Below are 20,844 nucleotides of genomic sequence, written 5' to 3' on the forward strand. Positions count from 1 at the left end.
AATGAGTTAATATATTCCTTTTGCAGTTTGGCAAAATTGTATAATTTTGATGCATCATTTTTCTACTTTAGTCGTTGCGTAATGAACCAAATTTTCTCTGGTTTATTAACATCTCCGTACATCTTGTTCTTTTTTTGTAAAAAGGTTTGTTATGTGAAGAATCGGTTTTATTCCATCTTTATTCTTTTTTGATTTGTTTCTGTCTTCCAAAAATATTCCCTTAAATGCTTCTCTACAAGAATATTAATAACAAGGTTTTTTTAACCGTAATTCTCTATACACTATCCTCTCCTTAACATATCTTAAATTAGTTACTAATTAAATATTTGTCGTATATATTTCATTTCTAATTATACAGGGCGTTTCATAATGTTCTTAGGAGTTACAAAAATTCAGTACAAAAAAAGTATTTCACTTACCTAAATGAAAGTTGTACGAGGTGATGCAGGGACTCAAACAGTTTTTGTTAAAATCTATAAATGTTCAATATGTGCTCCTCTGGTGACACGGCAACACGAAAGTCTAGGTCTTGCCAAACTCGTTCTAACATGTCATTTTCGATAGAGTTGATTGCATTGATTATGCGATCCTTTAGCTCAGCGATATCGTGCGGCATTGGTGGGATAAACACCATATCTTTCACGTAACCTCAGAGAAAGAAATCACATGGCGTGAGGTCTGGTGATCTTGGTGGCCAAAGAATAATGTGCGTCTTCTTCAGACGCACGTCCTATCCAGCGCCGAGGTAATATTGTGTTAAGGTAATGTCGAACCTCGTTATGAAAATGGGCAGGACAACCATCTTGCTGGAAAATGAAGTCGTTGAGTAGCTGAGGCATAAGCCATAATTGTAACATATCCAGGTAAATCGTGCCGGTTACTGTCGTTTCCATAAAAAAGAACGGCCCATACACTGCCTCACGAGAGATCGCACAAAAAACATTTCTTTTCGGAGAATCTAGAATGTGTTCCACATAAGCGTGTGGGTTTTCAGTTCCCCAAACTCGCACGTTATAACGGTTTACTTTGCCGCTAATACGGAAAGTTGCTTCATCGCTGAAAATTATCTTGTTTTAGAAAACCTTCATCTAACAACATCTTTTCCTGTAACTGTAAATAAAAATCGAACCTACATGTTTTATCTCCATCAGAAAGACGCTGGATAAATTGAAGACGGTACGGTTTGCATAATAAACGTTTACGGAGAACTCTCCGAACTGTTGTTTTCGGAATTCCTAATTCTCTGCCTGTAGCCGCAGTCGATTTTGACGGGCTGCGAATGAAACTTGCACGCACACGTTCGACATTGACTTCTGAGGTTGATGGACGACCAGTTGATTTTCGCTTGCACAAGCAACCGGTTTCACTGAATTGTTTATATCATGCACGAATTGAATTGTCACTTAGTGGCTCCTTGTGAAACTTCAACCGAAACGCACGTTGCACAGAAATTACAGACTTTGACAAGTGAAATTATAACACACAAAACGACTTCTCGCTTCCCCTGGCAGCCATTTTCTCTACTGTTGTCGCCTAGCGAGCAATGGTTTACTAACTGCCTAGTATATGTGGAAAAAACTATTTGAAGTACTCTTTCGTACACTACTTGTTTTATTCTTATGACTGAAATAGTTTTTTGTTAACGAATTTTAGAAACTACGAAGAACATTATGAAACGCTCTGTACATTATCCTATACTGTTTTACTGTACTGTTGTTCATTGTCCTGTACTGTTGTTAATATTTTGAAGGGTTGCTTTTTTTTCGATTTCGTTTTGTACATCAGAATTAAACGACACGTCCTTCTCAAACTGAGTGACGCTTCATGAATTTATTTTTAAATATATAAATGAATTATTATTTTTTGTTCGTAATATAAAACTGTATTTTGTTATTTATTTCTGAAATATGCATAATTTTATATGAATTTGAGAAAATGCATTTAAAAATAACTGTAAAAATTACTTCAATGTAGCAGAACATAGTAAAATATAATGTTAATAAAAATTCTATATGTATAATTTAAAAATAGATGATGAATCCATCGTCTTTTTAGTAACCGGAACAATATTGTGTTTAAAAACAAAATTAAACTTCCAAATCACCGAGTTCAGGTTGAGAACAATACTCTGTTCGATGTGATCGGCAAAACTGATAACTAATAATAACCGTATATAAGAAAAATGAACGATCTTCAGATCGTGTTTAAAAATTATAATAAAATTGTGTTTATAAACTAAAAAAAAAAAATTCTGTTAGTAACTAATATTTAATTAGTATGAAAATATATTAGGAGAAATACGAAGACGCTTTCATAGGTGAATTGTTTAATTATCAGATTGGGTGGTGTATTAAACAATAATATATATTTAATCTTCCCTCTGTTGATGCGCTCGATGGAAATATGTCTGTCCAATCGAAGTGAAGCCTCTCGGCTCGTGCTCGGGGGTCAAAAGTTACCGGATGCTAGGGACCCGGAGGGCCCCCGAGCATCTGGTTTAACTATTATTGGTATAATAATTTCGGTTTTTGCTATCTATTTATATGCGATTACGTAGTGTTCATATTTTATGTTTATTATCGGATAACAGTAGTCAGTGTTTGTAGTATATCGCCTAGTTATTATGAAACACGCATTACGTGCACGTATGTGTAACCGTATAAGTTTTGCTTATTCAGGCTTTGTACAGTACTTGTTCATTTCGCTTTACTGATTTCTGCTGTTATTAAATAAAATAGAAGTTAATTTATTATTAAAGTTATTAAACTGGATTTTACTATTGTGTGCAATCGTGTATTATTCCGTGATATTTCATTTTACATTGGTACGTAAAATACTTATGTATAGAAGGACTGTGTGCGAAAATCATTTCCATCTTTCGACTGATTTGGCAGCTCTGTTGTAGAGTACGTTGAAATGTTTTACGATCTGTTTTCCGTAACAAGCCTTCATACCGTCTGGAGATTAATATTTCAATCTTTCAATTCCGATCAGTAGCAAACGTCTTCAGATAAATATTTTCTCAAACATTGTTTCTTGAAGTTTATTAAATTTATGAATTTTTTTAAAATGAAATTTCCCTCGAATTTTTTTTTTTCTTACCTCGCTATAATTCTATTGTTATTACGTAACTACTAAACCTATGAAAGGAAAATATATAGAACCGGTATTTTGCAGATGTCAAAATACCGGAGATTCACACGATCTCTTGTCCAAAAAAACGTAATAAGAAATCGCTAAAATTTCCGAAGATTTATGTATGTATAGCAGAGCCGTTCTAGTAAGGCGATTTTTCCTCTAAGACCGTACATATACTCCCCTTTGTAATCGCCTTACTACAACCGCTCGGCTATAAGAACGTACTTGTGATTGGCCTTTATTTAAATAATCTTCGAACTGGTTGAACATATATTCTTCGAAAATGACAATAAATTTCTATATACATATATATATATATATATATATATATATATATTTATGGCGTAAATTTATATATATATGAGAAAATTTAAAAAGGAGGAGGGTAGTTTTTGCCAAAACATAGAGCTTTAATACGATAAAAGTTTTTTTTTTGTCTTCAGTCATTTGACTGGTTTGATGCAGCTCTCCAAGACTCCCTATCTAGTGCTAGTCGTTTCATTTCAGTATACCCTCTACATCCTACATCCCTAACAATTTGTTTTACGATGCAAGTATTTTATTAAATTATTTAAATTTGACTCGGCATCCTGGAATAGTTGCTTTAATATTGGAAGGACAGGTAGAAGGAACAAATTGTGTAGGCAGGCCACGTTTGGAATACGTAAAACAAATTGTTAGGGATGTAGGATGTAGAGGGTATACTGAAATGAAACGACTAGCACTAGATAGGGAATCTTGGAGAGCTGCATCAAACCAGTCAAATGACTGAAGACAAAAAAAAAATTTAATTCGACAATTTTATGTTAATTGGAATTAGGAGCGGAAGGATATTTAAAATTATTTTTAAAGAGTTTTCGTATCTAGAAAACCTGTTAATTAAAAAATTTGAATTTGGCACAAATATTTGGCTATGTGTACATATTCAGTTTTCGCCTAATTTTCGATCCCATCAGGCAAGGAAGCATGACGGTTTCTATTTTTTTTTTATCCTGATAGGATATCCCGGGAGGGTTGGTCAAATTTCAGGGACTGATTTCTGGATATCAAAGTAAACAAAAAATTTATGCATCCCCTTTTCTATTTTCCCTCTGTTTGCCGTATAACTTAAGAACGGATTGAGATATTTTCATGAAATTTGAAATGTACCAACATCTAAAAAAGAAATAAATTTAAAAATGGCATCTTTTTAAAATCCCAGAATGGCGGCCATTGAAGATCATTAATAACTTCGTAAATATTAATTTTATTGAAAAATGGTTTGTTATATAGATTGTTAACCTTTTTTTTTTTTTGTTAAGAAAATTGCATCTCATTTATTCAAATCAATTTATAAACAGCATCGAACTCACAGAAATTGTTAAAATGCAACAAAGAAATTATACGTTTGAAAACAGACATAAAATCGGAACGGAACGGAACCCAAGGATAACGGGAGAATTATGTATATCCCTACTATTCGCAGAAGCTGAAAAAATGTCCCTTGTTGCTGTGTCTTTCTTTTATCAGACGCGTAAATATTTATTTAGCGGCGGTTATATTTATTTTCTTTATGGAAGGAATTATTTGCTGCTTTCCTATCCTTTAGACCGGGAACATTATTTGACCTGGGTTTGACGGTCGGACCCGTCACATGTTGGATGTCTTCCCCTCGGGTTCAATATTACCTCGGGAGACTAGCCGCGAATGAACTTCGTTCTCCCGGCGCGATTCCACTTTACTCCTTCTCTTGAAGTCCTTTCGGTGCTAGAGCCTTCCGGCCTAGCAGGAATTTGCCTTCCGGGAGCCCTAATGTTTGGAGGATGCAATGCACGCATAAAATTGATAAGCTGCATCCCTATAGACAAACCGATAAGGATGTTCCCGTTTTCACATTAATTAGTTTTATTCTATCATTAAACGATTTTAAATGATTTGATTAAAATGTTTCCTTTAAGGGAAATATAATACAGTGGGTTTTTAAATATTAATTTTTACTTGAGGTAATATCGCTACAGGAACACTAGAAAGCAATTTATAATTTTTTTAATACATTTGTTAATTAAAATCGATTTCAAAAATCGTTTATTTGTATTTCATAATTTACTTGATTGATATTAAGTAAAAATAATATTCGTTCGTATTTAAAAGCCCCACGGTGTATTTGAAATAAAGATTTGCAAAGGCGGAACCGGAAAGTTAAGCAACTGTTTGTCGACTTTTTTTAATTTCCTTGTAGTTTTACTTTTTTCATCCCTTTTTTTCAACTCGCATTTACGAGTTATATAATCATAAAATAAAATATTCTTCACCATTTTCTGGTTATTTTTTTAATTAGTAAATTATTAAGATAATTTAAAAAGTAATTTTAATAATTTTTATATTTAAATTTTTACGAATACATTAATATCTTATTTGTTAACTTCTAATTTCTTTCTATAAAAATGTTTATTTTAATTTTATTATTTTTCAGGAATTGGGGTCGCAACCCCTTCCAACTATAGTAACAGAAGATACTGGTATGTCGGCTAAGGAGGAATCGCATCGACCCCGTGCTGGTTAGTCTTAATTTTATTGAATTTTGTTTCTATTGTTTTTTATTACAGTATTTTATATATTATAATAGTTTGTTTAGATACTATTACTGAGATAACTCCCTCCTATTGTAGTCCTAACAGACGGATATTTCTTCAAAAATAGTATTTGGGTTGGCGAGAAGGTAATTTCGGTTTTTTAGTGTGAAATAAGATTCAATTTTTTTTGTCCCATAAACTTTTTTTTAAGAATAAATTATTATTTTTTTGTCCGATAACCTTTTGCCTTTTTTCTGGCAACGTCTTGATTCCGCGCTCATAGAAACCTTCTGGTTCTTATCGATAAAAAACTGAACCGAGTGCGATTTCAGGTCATCATCACTAATCAGCTGATTTGGAAGTCGAGAGTTCCAGCGTTCAAGTCCTAGTAAAGCCAGTTATTTTTACACAGATTTCAATACTAGATTGTGGATACCGGTGTTCTTTGGTGGTTGGGTTTTAATTAACCACACATTTCAGGAACGGTCGAACTGAGAATGTACAAGACTACACTTCATTTACACTCATACATATCATCCTCATTCATCCTCTGAAGTATTATCTGAACGGTAGTTACCGGAGGCTAAACAGGAAAAAGAAAGAAAGGAAAGGTCATCATCACTAGTGAAAGTTTTACCGTTCAAAGAGTTTTGCCAACTTCGAAATAAATGGTAATCTGATGGTGCAAGATCAAGGCTATATAGCGGATGAAATATCACTTCCCGACCGAGTCCTATATTATTCCACTAGTTACCAAATGTGTGTTGAGGCCTTCCATCGTGTTGGTGGATCGCTCCTCCGGTTTCATTAGTTGTTGAAGGTAAACATATGAATTGATCGTTTAGTTCCTTGGAAACGGTTCAAAATATGCAACGCCTTTGTAATTCTCCCGAATTGAGAGCGTGATTTTTTTTATGTGATTCCACTTTCGATGTGGCTTTTTGCCGGTTCATCACAACCACGATCGTTTTCGATCGACGATCCTTTCTTCATCACCGATGATGATTCGTTTCGAAAAAGGGTCGACTTCATCGCGTTTGACATTCATATTAGAAATATCGCTTCATTGTGTTAAATGAATCCCTTTCAATTGATACGGAACCTAAATATCCGGCTTCTTAAGATTCCAAGTCGTTTGATGTGATTTTCAATTATTGCGTGTGATATATTTAAGATCTCTCGCACAGTTATATGACGATTCGATTCGATTACGGTTTTGATTGTCTTCATCGATTTCGTTAGGTCGACCAGAACGTCGGTCGTTTTTAAGTGAAAAATCTCCAGAAGTAAACTTTTTAAATCGATTCTACCACGTTCGTTCTGTTAGGCGATCAACACCGTAAAATTCAAATTTCACTGTGAGCCTTTGCCTTTACGAAAATAAAAAATAAAATATGTTAAAAGTTTTGCACTCCGTGTTAAAATTGTCATAAATTACAGGTGCCATTAAAAAAATACGCGCAATATGCTTCTAAAGTATGCCAAAAAATTATAGCTAATGAACGCCAAAAGAAAAAAATCATAACATTGACAGAAGTCCTTCAAAATAGACATAATTTACTTGTGAAAACAACTATTTTTCTTGTCAATCCCAATAATTTGTTTAACTGTTTTATTTAAATAGCCTGAGTTTGTAAGCAAAGTAAATTTTAGTGTACGCTAATTTGTAATTTTTGGTTAAAAAAGCTGCTTTTGTGTAAACTGATGCGCGCTAAATCCTTTCACTTTTTTTGGAAAATAATATTGGAAGAGTAGAACTAGTGCAGTCATTATTATATTGTTTAACGGGGATGACAGCATATTCATAATGTTTATTTTCATCGTATCGGGAGTTCGTTTTATCATCCGTATATCAGTTTATTGAATAATATATGTGTTCGTGTAACAAAGAATGGAATAATAAATTAATATAAAACAGAAGTAGGTTATGCAGTTTAATTTTTATTATACGAATATTACACCATTAAGATCAGGCTTTTGTGGTGCGTGGAATAGCTAATCGTTCCCGGAGATAGACAAATTTAAGCACTTCTTTTATAATTACGAACTGTAAGGAGACTCATTAATTTTCTTCAGTTAGTTTTCGCATTATTTTCGCTTATTATAATTCAAATATTTTATATAACAATTGATTTATACTGTGATGAAAAAAAAAATGCTGTGATGCAAACAATCGTAACGATTTTTTTGTGTGAAATGTAAGAGCGCAATATATTTGATTTCTTACAGATGTGTTTGGTTGATTGCTTTGAAATTAATTTAGTTTCGAAAATCCTTTACTACGTTTATATTTATATATTATATATATTTTTATTTTTTCCTTAAACAATAACATTATAATAAATTAAACTTTTTTACCCTTGCGAATTGCTGAAGTTTGTTGGAATAGAATCGGCTAACAGTATACATATAAAACGTAATTTTCAATTGAAATTAAGAATTTACAGTTTTTGTATTAACGTTTGTTTGAAAAATTGACTTAAATAATCGGAAAAAATGTAATTTTCTTTAGTTATTGTAATTTGAGAAAAGATTGTAACCGTAAAAATTATGTTACGGATTATTTTGACTTTTAATATAGTCAAATCAAGTTATGTCGTACGTTGATCGATGGAAAAGTAAATCACACTAGACTACAAGCAAACCGTCCGTACGAATCTATTTAAAATGTTTTTTATGGCGTTATGACTTGTTATTGATAAAGGTAATTAAGTTTTATCAAAATTCACTTAACGCAAAGCGAAATAAATTGTTAAAAATAAGTGCAAATTGTGAATAAATCATCTCGGGAATTAAAATAAACTTGGGTTGTAACAACAATATGTTTTAATACAATAATACTATAATTATTATGTATTATAATATATTATATATTGGGCACATTTCTGCAAAACGTTGTTAGAAAATTAATGTTTTTAATGATTAATATAGCTGGCGACACATTAGTGTCGCACCGGTGTGAGATTAGAAACTACTAGTTATCTCACATTAATTTTTTCGATGTTAGTAGTTTATGTATGAAATATTTTTGAGGATATTCCTGTCAAATGATATGAAGGAATGTTTTTCCAAAACTAGAGGGTACGAGCGAGGTTTTCCCGTTCCCTCCAGTTTTGGTTTTAGGCTTTTTTCTATGCCGTTTGTTAGCCGCTCAAAAAATTTCTATTCGTATTCTCGCAAAAGGTATGAGGAAATCAATTATTTATGCCAGTATGTTAATCGCCCCTAGCCTATAATATTGAAATTTTTTTACGTGATTAATTTTTCAAAAATATTTCGTCGGTGCTTATAAACTAGCTGTTATTTTACTACTAATACTACGAAAAAAATTTTTTTCGTACTTTGTTGATCTGGTCTTCATCTTTTATTTATATGTTATTTAAAATCAACAGTTACGTTCGAAATAAGGTTTGGTGCTGCTGTTAACTTTCTTCTGCATCTTTATTTTCATGAAACCAAGATCATCGATAAATGTTGCGTGCACTAACACGAACGAAAACTGTATTTTGTATGTAAATGTATCAAGAAGAATTTAGTGATTGGAACTGTGACATTAGTGTGTAAAAAAAAAAATTTGGTATTTTTATGTTCTAAAATGTTATTTTACTGATTTTAGTACTTCCTTGTAATAAAGGACTGTAATTGCGAAAACTTTCGGTTTTCACATTTCAACGGAAATATCCAATTCGACCATCTTTGATCAATTTTGACCAGTTTCAGCGTGATGTGTGTATATATGTACGTGCGTACGTAGATACGATACGTACGTACGTATGTATCTATCTCGCATAACTTAAAAACGGTTAGCCGTAGAATGTTGAAATTTTGGATTTAGGATTGTTGTAAAATCTAGTTATGCACCTTCCCTTTTAATTGCAATTGACTTAAAAAAAGTCCAAAAAACGTTTTCTTAACTGCAGCAATAAGCCCTCATTGAGAGCTTTTGAACGATTTATTATAAGTGGTCCTACACCACTTATCCAAATGAAATATTTGGATCTCACAAGGGGACGGCGCATTGGTTCGAGTCCGACTTCATTTCCTTTTTTTTAACTTTTTTTTTTAAATTTAAATATATTGATTTATTAATGATTAACTTTTGATTGTAAACCTTTTTTTACAATAAATAAAAAATCAATAATAATAATAAAAAAATTAATTTTGAAATCGGAACTTAATGGGGGAAATAAAGTGAAGGCAGTGAATACATATGCAGTACCAGTACTCACGTATGCGTTATGTATAATAAAATACAGTGAAACAGAGTTAGATGAGTTGAACAGACTCACTAGAAAAATATTTTACCGAGAAAAGTCCCATCATATCCACTCGTTAAAAGAAAGATTGACGCTCCCGAGAAAGGAAGGTGAAGAGGAGTACTCGATATTAAAAATCTATGCTACGGCCGGAACGAAAACTAAAGGGATTACTTCCATAGCAAGCAACACCCCTTCTAGCGACAGACCAAAACTATACGCCATTAAACCTAGCCGACAGGACTAGCAACTTGGAGCACATGAAAGAGAGCAATGCAGATAAAATTCTAGATTGGGGAAGAAAAGAGCTGCACGGGAGATATCGGCATCGTCCAGAGCAGGAAAAGTCGACAAAGCAGCTTCAAATAATTGGCGTGTGCAAGGAAAGTTACATTCTGAGACGGAGGGGTTTATATGTAGCATACAGGATCAAGTAGTAGCAACAAGAAATTATAAGAGAGTTATTCTTAAAGAAAATATCAACAACAAATGTAGGCTATTTATGCAACACAATGGAACAATAGACCATACAATCACTGACTGTCCGATTCTAGCTCCGCGGAGTACACCAGGAGGCACAATAACGTGGCAACTCTGCAATAGATACAAGTTAGAGTTTCAGAAAGATCCCTACTATATTTATGAGCCAGCCTCCTTTTTGGAGAACAACAACGCAAAAATTTTCTGGAACCAGGGAATTATAACAGCAAAACCCATCAACTGTAATAAGCCAGATATAGTATTAGTTGATAAGATGGAAAAAGTAACTTACCTAATAGACGTAGCCGTCCCATCAAGTAACAACAACATTGTATACAATGAGAAGCTGCAAAAATATATAGATCTCGCTTTTGAAATTAAATACATGTGGAATCAAAAAGATGTTTATATAATCCCAGTAATTATATCTGCTTAGGGAAAAATACCATCTACTTTGTACAACAGTCTTGAAAAACTGAAGATTCAGTGGAAGACCCACGCGCTAATGCAAAGGAGCGTGTTAATTGACACCTGCATGTTACCCGGAAGGCACTTAGTCAACAATAGCAAGCCAAATCTCGTTGGTGTAAGTTACTCCGAGTTTGAGGAACGTCACCGGCAAAAGCTGTGTAAATGTGGAGTTAAGAAGTTATTAGTGAAATAAAGTTTTATGTACTTTTAAAAATGTGTACATGTAATTTAATAGGCGTACAAGGAAGTCATGTGGTGTTCATATCAGATTTTATTTTATTGGGAATAAATTAAGTTTACTCTTGAAAATACCATAATCTTTTACCATTCTGTACGCCCGTTTGAGCACATTTTATTTTCTTATATTGCAGGGTCCGTTACATTCTAATGAACTTCTTTAAAAACAAAAATTAATTTAAATTAGTAAAATCTTTTAATTAGCTTTATCGTTATTCGCGTTTTTATTGATTTGTTGACTAAATTCGATGTATTCTTATCGAAAAAGTTTTGATATTTTAATAAGAAATCAGAATTTAAAAAAAAAGATGAATATTTAGGTTAAATATTATTATTATTATTAGACATAATTGTGAGCAGAACGAAGAGAAATCATGGTCTGTTGAAATGGATTGCGAGACCTTTTGTTGATCCTCGAACTTGCGTCTTACTCTTCGAGTCACTTGTTCGAAGCCAGCTTGAATATTCCACCTCAACCTGGGATTTTCGAAGAGACTGTACATCGAATCCATTCAGAACAACTTTCTATCATGGCTGTCTCACAAATTTAAACTTCAGCATCTTGGGAAACAACAGCTTAAGTTATTTCATAATTTACCATCTTTTGTATGTAGAAGAGAATACTTTGATTTACTGTTTATCCGTAAAGAATTACACGGGTGTAATCCTACGGAAAAATAAATACGCAATATTAAAAACTTTTGTCCTTTTGTATGCTCTACACAAGTTATTTCACCCATCGAGAGATGCACTTCAAACTGCTGTAAACAAACATGATAAAATAGACTTTTTCCAACCCATGAAGTTTTTGTTTTTGAACTGAGTAGGTTTTACTATGGTATGATAAACGATATTAAAAACATATAAAGCTATAATACTGGATTACTGCAGAACTACACTTGACCCTCTTCTGCTTGTCCATAGTTAAGTTATGTAAATTAAAACCATTTTCTATTAATAAATAAATATTTTAATATTTAAAATCAGTTAATATTGTATGACAGTGATGTAAATTTCTTTTGTGTTTATTTTTACCTGCACATATATTTATACATTGACAGTGTTGTATAAGTACCAGAAATTCTAATTAAATTATAAAAACAAATGTAATTAGATGAAGGAGATGATAACATGTAAATTTTTGAATTAATAACTATTATTATTATTGTTGTTACTCTTTATTATTTAAATTTGTTTTCTGAATTATGTGAATTTTTAATTATGTGTACATATTTATCAGTAATTCTGTATTTATGCAAAGATATATAGTAATATAATTGTATAACATAATTAAAACACAATATTACTCTCATTTTTATGAACTAATGATTATAAAATTATTACGAACTAGCTGTACCCGCCACGCTTCGCTGTGGCACATTGTGGTTGCATGGATGAGAAATGAGAAACAAAACAAAGTATACATTTCATAGAAGTTTAATTTTGCAATACTTGTGGATATACAATATTTTCTGTTTTTCCACTGTCTGCGTAGATATAAAGGCTATCTGGTTTGTCGACTCGGGAACACGCACATATAGTTGTCCATGTAAGAAGCAATCCGCATCTAAATCTAAACTACACAATTCTAAAGATTGACCTTTAGCTTTATTGATTGAGATTGCAAATGCCAATCGAATTGGGAATTGCAATCTTTTAAATTGAAGTGGTGTATCGGTCGGGATCATGGGTATTCGAGGAATGAGGACATCTTCACCTTTGAAAGGCTCCGTTAAAATCGTTGCTTCCACGTTATTCATCAATTTCTTAACTGCAAGTCACGTGCCGTTGCAGAGTTTTGGCTGATTAATATTCCGCAACAGGATAATTGGCACACCTATTTTCAATTTTAATATGTGTGGTGGCATCCCTGGCAGATCAAGTGAGTTTAAAAATTCCGTTGGATAATTAACTACTTTCTGCTTCCACAACGGTGTCTATCGACTTATATGTAATTTCCTCACTTTGAATGCTGGATTGAATAACATTATTAAGTCGATAGACATCTTTATTCTTTGCGGCAAGGATAGCTCGTTCATTGAGCCGATCGTGATTTCTATGATTAATTTGAATATCAGGAAATACTTTTTTGATCAGTTCTTCTTTCGATGTTACTAAATTACAAAAATTATCAGGAAATGATATTCGTCTAGACGTCTCATCGACTGGCAGCTGTCCGTTTCCAATGTCCAGTATCTGTCGTGAGAATACCTCAGCTGATGGATCATTCTGCAACTGGACACGCATATTCGTAGTCAACTGCAATGTACGTACGTGTCGCCACAGTGTTGAATATTTCAGGCAAGCATTTATTTCGTCTGCTGGTGTCGATCGAGAAATTACAGGCAATGTTTGCCTAAACTCTCCTGCGAGCAAAATATCAAAGCATTCCCGAATGGTTGAACGTTTCCACGCAAATCTCGTAACGATCGATCAAGAGCTTTAAGCGATTTTTTATGTGCCATCGTGCATTCATCCCAAACAATGAGTTTACATTTTTGTAATACTTTTCCCATACAGGATGCTTTGGAAATATTGCACGTGGGAGTCTCGATGATTTGCATGTTTAATGGCAACTTCGGAGCTGAATGCTCAGTCCTTCCATCTGGTAACAATGTCGCAGCTATTCCAGACGAAGCAAGAGCTAAGGCTATGTCATTTTTTGATCGAACCGTTGCTAGAATTAATCTAATGAGGAATGTTTTCCCAGTTCCTCCTGGCGCATCCAAGAAGAAGGTCCCCCCAACTCCGTCATTTATCATTTGCATTATGCGATCATAAATGCCTTTCTTTTCACGCGTTAATTTGGGAATGTTTGATTGGACATATGACTGAAGATCACCAATGTTGTAACTCTGTTCACAGCGTAAATCCACATCAAATGAAGCAATCGCAGCTCGGGTGGGTGCTGGCATTCCCAATTGACTAAGAACTTTATTTGCATTAGCTAAGCACTTGTCTTCAATATTTATCAATGCTTCGTTGTAAATGCCTTCTGTAAATTCAGACAAAAGTGAATATTTAACCTAACAAAGGATTTTTTGGTCATTATGTAGGGATATTATTTTCTGTGTATTTGGTTATTTCGACTTTTAATACAGATGTTTTAGTTGTTAAATATAATTCAAAGAAATTTGTTACTTAATCAGTTGTGATTTTGTTTACATTGGCAACGGCCATACGGGCTCCTTGTGATTGGTCGTTGTGTTTGACAGAGGCCATCTTGCATTGATCTGATTGGTTTTCCTTTGTTTACATTTCCAAATTAAAAATGTACAAATTAATAATAGATAGATATAGATTTATTAATGGATGAAAACAATCTTTGATGCGGGTTATATATCGTGCTAAAATTTGAGCTCAATCGGTGCAGAACATTTTGAGTTTTTGAAGCGTACACAAACGAACTTAACATTTATATATATATATAGAAGATTGTATAATTTTTTAATTTTATTTACTGCATATATATATAGTAAGTAGCTGTCTTATTGCAGAAAAAATACAAGTAAATAAATAAATAAATTATTATTATTATTTAAATATTAGCTTACATAATATTTTATCACGCAGTAAAATTGACTAAATTTCTCATTCTCTATTATAGAGATTCGATTTACTATAAAATTTCCAAGTGATCCTAGTTGCAGTAACATTTTTATTACTTTAATAGAACTTTTTTGTAGTCTACTGTTCTTAAAAACAAAAGGTACACGCATCGCGAAATATTCTTATTCAATTGCAGGGTAAAGATAATTTTTATAACTTCACTGGCAATTATTCCTCTTTAAAATAATTTTTAAAAATTACACCATACTTTAAATTTCTAAGATCCTATTTTTTAATCCGTTACTCATTCCAGAAATTAAATGATTCTCTCATTTGGCATTCTTTTCGAAATCTGCATTGGTTTTTGAATCTCCGTTTTAGAAAACGTTCAATAATTATTGTTCGTGCTACAACAAACTGATACAAACTGTGATACAGATACAAACTGTGAGATTCAGTAGATTTATTTTAAAATTCAAAATTATTGAAGTGAATGTATAACTTTTTTTATTAATAAATACTATTTACGTTTCAGTTGAAAAATAATAAATTTAACTCCACCAGCCGACATAAAAATGTATGTCATATTGACAGATAACGAAGAAGCCGTAAAGTTGTATTGTCCTTGTGAAATATGATAAAAATAGGTACAATAAAACTGCGGACCTTTTTCTCATACCTGAGCATTATTTAAAGGCTGAATTTCAGTCTGTCAGTCGATTTTTCCTTCAGGATTTGGATGATTATTGTTAAATTAGTTTTAACAGTATTTCTTTTTAAATTTCTTAAATGTTTCGGTATACTGTTGACATTTAATCAATCATAACTGTATTCTCATTTTGATTTTTGACTTAATATTTTTAATTTCCTGATGATGGTTTGAAAAAACCGAAAGATCGTGAGAAATAAATCTTTTTTGCCGGTAAGGTGGTTAAAAAAAACTTTTTTATTTTTTCTTTTTAGTTGTTTTTTAATTCAGTAAGTTAACAAAATCATCGTTTTTTATCGTACTAGGACTCAGTTTATTTTACGTTGTGTTCGACTAATCGATTGTATTTATACACATTAGCCGTTGCTTTGCTAACTGGAAATCCCGGAAAACCGCTAACAATGTCCTTCCAGATAAATTTATGAAAACAAAAAAGCTGTGTGAATATTCCGTTTCCATTTTCTGAAGATGAAATTTTAAACCTGGTGAAATTTAGCAGTTTAGTATATGTTTACTTAGTTTAGTATATTTTATTTTTTACTTAGTTATGCATATTATTATTCCAGTTAATGTTTATTATAAATAGTAATAAAAATTTATTTTTGATTATAATTTATTACTCTGTACACAAACGCTGTTATTCCTAGAGTGGGATATATGTGTAACGTGTTTAATATTGAATAATATATTGTCGCGTAATCGCAGCTCGATCAGGATATCGAGAGATTACAATTAAAAATGTTTATGTAATTATAATTTATTAGTTTAACTACATAAATAACATAAGACAAATCAATAATAATATTTATGATTATAACAATAATAGTAGTAATGACATCGCGACAGTAATAATGATGAATAATGAATAATAATCACAACAATAATAATGAAGTCAATAACAATAAGTGTCAATAATAATAAAAACAATGCTTACGTACAAAATAGATTTTAAATAACGTCAGGGTTTATTTACAGTCAGGTAATCATAAAGATCAGAATTCATTCCCACTGACAAAAGACACTATAATGACCGCTAATATTTACACCTTCAACAACTGGTATTGTATTAGTACGTAGATAAGATTAGTCTGAAGTTCTTTCAACGCAAATACCTTTCCTATTTACAAAAATAAAACCCTAGCGATTTAGTTTAATACTTTACTCCTTTCACTAATTGTCTGTAGTAACTCACCAAACAACCTCCTGCATTCTCCTACTGACCACACCGGATTGCTTGTGACGTCACATCGAACACTATCTTGCAACCTACAGTACTACACGTTAACAAGATATTGCCGTCTTACAATCGCGTCGGACACAACCACCAGTATGACTGTACTCGCTGAATACTCTCGCTTAAAACTCTGATCGCTTAAACTGAACTTTACTCGTCTTTCCTGAAGTATTTATGCTCTTATCTTGTTGACCTACAGAACCAGACCCAAGTTGAGGCGGAAAATGATCGTCAGAGTCCTTACATTTTCCCATAAATTCCTCCTCTGTTCGGTAATTTTTCTCATGGAACAACATCTGTTGTAGGCGTGTCAGAGGTCAGTATTGTATTACAAAGAACGATTGTTAAACGGACCTGTTAGCCTTAGAAAAAGAATTCCTTTTAGTTCTCTTCTGGATCCCTTCTTTTATTGTAGTTTCTAATACTTTCTTTTTAATTGGTTGGAATCCGTTACTCAGCTCTGTTATATCGGTCTTGTTAAAGTACCTTTTAGATATAAATATTCTTTACATAAGTTAATCATTTACAGAAATAAACTATGATTTATCCAAAATCAGAATAGTATATAATTTTTAAGTAAAAAAATAAAACTACTTAAGTAATCTCTAATTGTTGACCAGAAGAGGTTTCGATAGTACGTTCAGAAAGTTGCTGCGCTCTGGATTTATCGAAGTGTAATGTCGAAAAATTTTCTTAATTATTACTTTTTTTTCGAACACAGGACCTCCGGTTGAAAGGCTTATTACTTTTTATTTTTATTTCATTATTTTATAAAAATTGATATTACAGTAACTGGAATAGTTTATAAAGGTGTTGAAAATGACGTCGTCCAATATCAATACAAGACGTTTCAATTTGTTTTCAAACACTTTAACCATCTAGTGTACTGGATTGCCTCCCACAATATGCGTTCTACTCACACCGAACCAGACTCCAATTTTCGCTTCGTTGTCGATCACAGTCGTGTATTTTTTTGAATTAGTATACCTTCGCAGATGAAACCATTCTTCATCTGTAAAAAACGTAATTTCGAGGATATCTATGGAATTTTGGTCAATAAAACTTTTAAATCATTAATTTAGTCTATTACATTATCTGTAGTTTTCAGTTCTTGAACACACATTTCCTTTTAAGAGAAAAATTCAGTTCTTTTCTTACAGCTTTATGTGCGGTGGTAAATGCGATATCTTGCTGCTGTGGTAACTTACGTGTTGACTTTGATGAACTTTCGTTCATAGCATTCGAAATATCAAGCAGCTTCTGTTGGTTTAGTTTAGGTGGTCTTCCGCTTCGATCACAATCTTTAATCCGAAATTTTTCGATAAGAGTTCGAATTACATTGCGGTTAGGAACAGGAAAATTTTCAGAAAACTTGTACTTCACTAAATCAGTGTATCTGTCATATTCACAAAAGACGTGTTGAACGAGAAAAATAAGTTCCTCTACCGAAAGAACCATTTCTCGTACCTATTGATTCCGATAAACGAAATAAGCACGTTCAATCACACCTCAACAACTGACGTGTTCGTTTATTCCTGAGCAACGCCCAACTAACCCACAGGGCAACCTAACTAACGCCGAAAGAACAGAATAAGCTACAGATATGTATACATATCTGTAGAATTTTTATTTGTAATATTATAAACTCGTTCTTAAGAAGGATATGTTTTTTAAGAGTGTTTCGTCTGGAGACGAAACGTTTCTACCTTTCGTCTGCAGATTTCAGGTTCGAATCCCGTTCAGGTATGACATTTTTTTACACACTAAAAATTTCATCATCATCTATCTGTATCACCCAAATAATTACTAGGCGTCAACTTCTTGTTAATCTTAAATAAATAAACGATTTTAAAACAAAACTTGGCGAAGAATTACTTGACTGTCCCAACTGTTAATAATAAAAATTAAAAGATTTGAAACCGAAAAACAAAAAGCGGAATATATATTTTTTATAATTACATTTAAATTTGTATAATATATTTTTCTATATGTATATTTTTTTTGGTGAAAATAAATTTAAAGAAAACTTTTCAAAAATTATTCATATATCGGTTCAGCTTTGACAAATTAACTTAAGGTAAAATTTTCTCTAAATCTAACATTCCCTTAAATTTAAAAAAAAATTGGTATTTCTTGATAACTCTCCATCTTTATTTAACTTTATATCTAACTTTCAAAACAAAATTGTAAAGATATTTAAACCAAAAGAAGATATAAAAAAATGTATTTCAATTTTAACAGGTTGCAATTGATTGTGTGAAAAATCTTTTTGAGTTATTTATATATGCATTTTAAGCAACAAATTTTCTTCAATAAAGTTTGCTCTAAAGTGCCTTTGAAAAAATCGAAATCGGGTTTTGTCGTTGTATCTTCCCCATCACCTTAACGAGATTTTAAGAAAATAATATGATCATCGCCTCTTGTAAAAATTTGAAGAAAATCAGTTCGATCAATTCTGAGATACAAAGATAAAAGCTGTGCCGACACATACATACGTAAGTTTTTTTGGTCTAGATAAACTAGTTGGACCCTAAAAGGTAAAGATTTGCAAAAACCCGATATTTCATTTTGTCCCACACTTTCTTCTTTAGTATAGCTGTACTAATCGGGAAAGTAAACAAGTAAATTTGATTTTTTTGTTAGTTTTACTAACTGCAAAAAACATTATCAATCCATCTTTTACATTAAATCATATAATGTTTGTTATTCATCTTTTAATACTTGGAATAATTAATTTTTTTTTTTTTGTATCAAGGCTAATTTAAAAGTATTTTACTTTGCTAAAGGATTATAAATTAACATTTTCTGCTATGTTTCAATGACATTATACTTTTTATATTTATTAAATTAATTTACTTTTAAATCTTACTCAATGCACGAAACTAAATTACTGTATGGTATTTTAATCAAAGCTACTAACTAGAAGGCATATTTAAAAATAGTCGTCTACGTTAGAAATTAATTAGTCTGTGATATTATATATATATATAACCTCTATACAAGTCATCGTATCGTATTTCTGCCTTACAATCGAACCACAATAAATATGTTTAAAAAAAAAGTATAATGCTTGTTTCTAATTTCTTGATTAGACTTACATTAATTTCAGTTCAGTGAATCAATTTTTTCATTTTTGTATATCGTAAATAATCAATAAATTGGAAAGATATTGTGTGCAGTTCTGTTTATCGATGTCATTAATATAATTACCAGGTTTATTACTTTTTTTCAGTAGAGGTTGAGATAATGACATTTTGTAATTATTGGAAGAATAAAGGCGTCTGATTATTTTTTATATGTTGGAACAAAACTTGCTTATAGAAATTATAGTACGTACTTTGTTTTCTTTCTTTTTAATTAATATAGCCTATTTATATAACATTTTTATTTCTTATGAGTTTGGTGTATTTCAAAGAATTAAATTTAAAAAATTAAGAAAAGAAACTAGATTTCCTTTTTTGCATTTTGCGTGGGTAAATAAACTGTACGTCACAAGCGGACGTAAATAAACAGTTATGTTCGTGTGTAGATGTACGAGTAAGAACACTTCAGAAACCTCTTTTATCAGTTATCGTCAAATTCTTATATGTAAAAGTATAGTTAGCGTCTTACCGTCCGCGCCATATCTCTGATTTTTTTTTCATTTTAACTCGCCGTTTCGCAGCGATCCTTTTTTAGTTGTGATAAATGAAACTGGAAACTTCTATTCTTTCGTAGTGTGCTAGGGATTTCACTCTAGCATTTTTTTTTTAACAAGCTAAACGATATTTACAAGTGAATAACGTACGTTTGGTAGTATTCGATCGTCAGGGTAAACGCGCATTATACGACTGCGGCCGGTCGTGGTGCATCGTGTACGGCCGAACAAGCGGCCAGCCGGGGTGGCCGCGCCTCAGCCGTACAGTCACAAGATGGATGTCACCGAGATAGCTGCAGTTGTGTATTTATATAATCGTTTGAAAGTGAAAATAAAAAAGTATCGGGTACATCCCGTTTTACGAAGTCGTTTTACAATAGGCATGTTTTAGAATTTCTTTCGTGATCTGCGTGAACATGAATTTTTTTTTTTCAATTTCCCAAGAATGTCAGTCAAGTGTTTTGATGATTAATTAAATAAAATTGGAGATAACATAAGAGGTATAGATACATCATTGCGTCTTACCATAGGAAATGTTTATTGGAATATTCATCGGAAGACAGATCCCATAAACTTGGTTT

At 32.1% G+C, this 20,844-nt stretch overlaps 1 protein-coding gene across 2 annotated transcripts in view; it reads left to right on the top strand.

Annotated features, from left to right (window-relative positions):
* Positions 1-20,844, top strand: part of SNF4Agamma (SNF4/AMP-activated protein kinase gamma subunit) — a 1,283,477-nt gene that overhangs the window by 540,939 nt on the left and 721,694 nt on the right. For both annotated transcript variants that reach the window (XM_075357143.1, XM_075357144.1), the window contains exon 3: positions 5,591-5,675. In XM_075357143.1, the coding sequence (XP_075213258.1) occupies positions 5,591-5,675 (85 nt within the window). The remainder of the gene's footprint in view (positions 1-5,590; positions 5,676-20,844) is intronic.

Source organism: Lycorma delicatula, chromosome 2 (genome assembly GCF_047948215.1).
Source record: "Lycorma delicatula isolate Av1 chromosome 2, ASM4794821v1, whole genome shotgun sequence".
Classification (NCBI taxonomy): domain Eukaryota; kingdom Metazoa; phylum Arthropoda; class Insecta; order Hemiptera; family Fulgoridae; genus Lycorma; species Lycorma delicatula.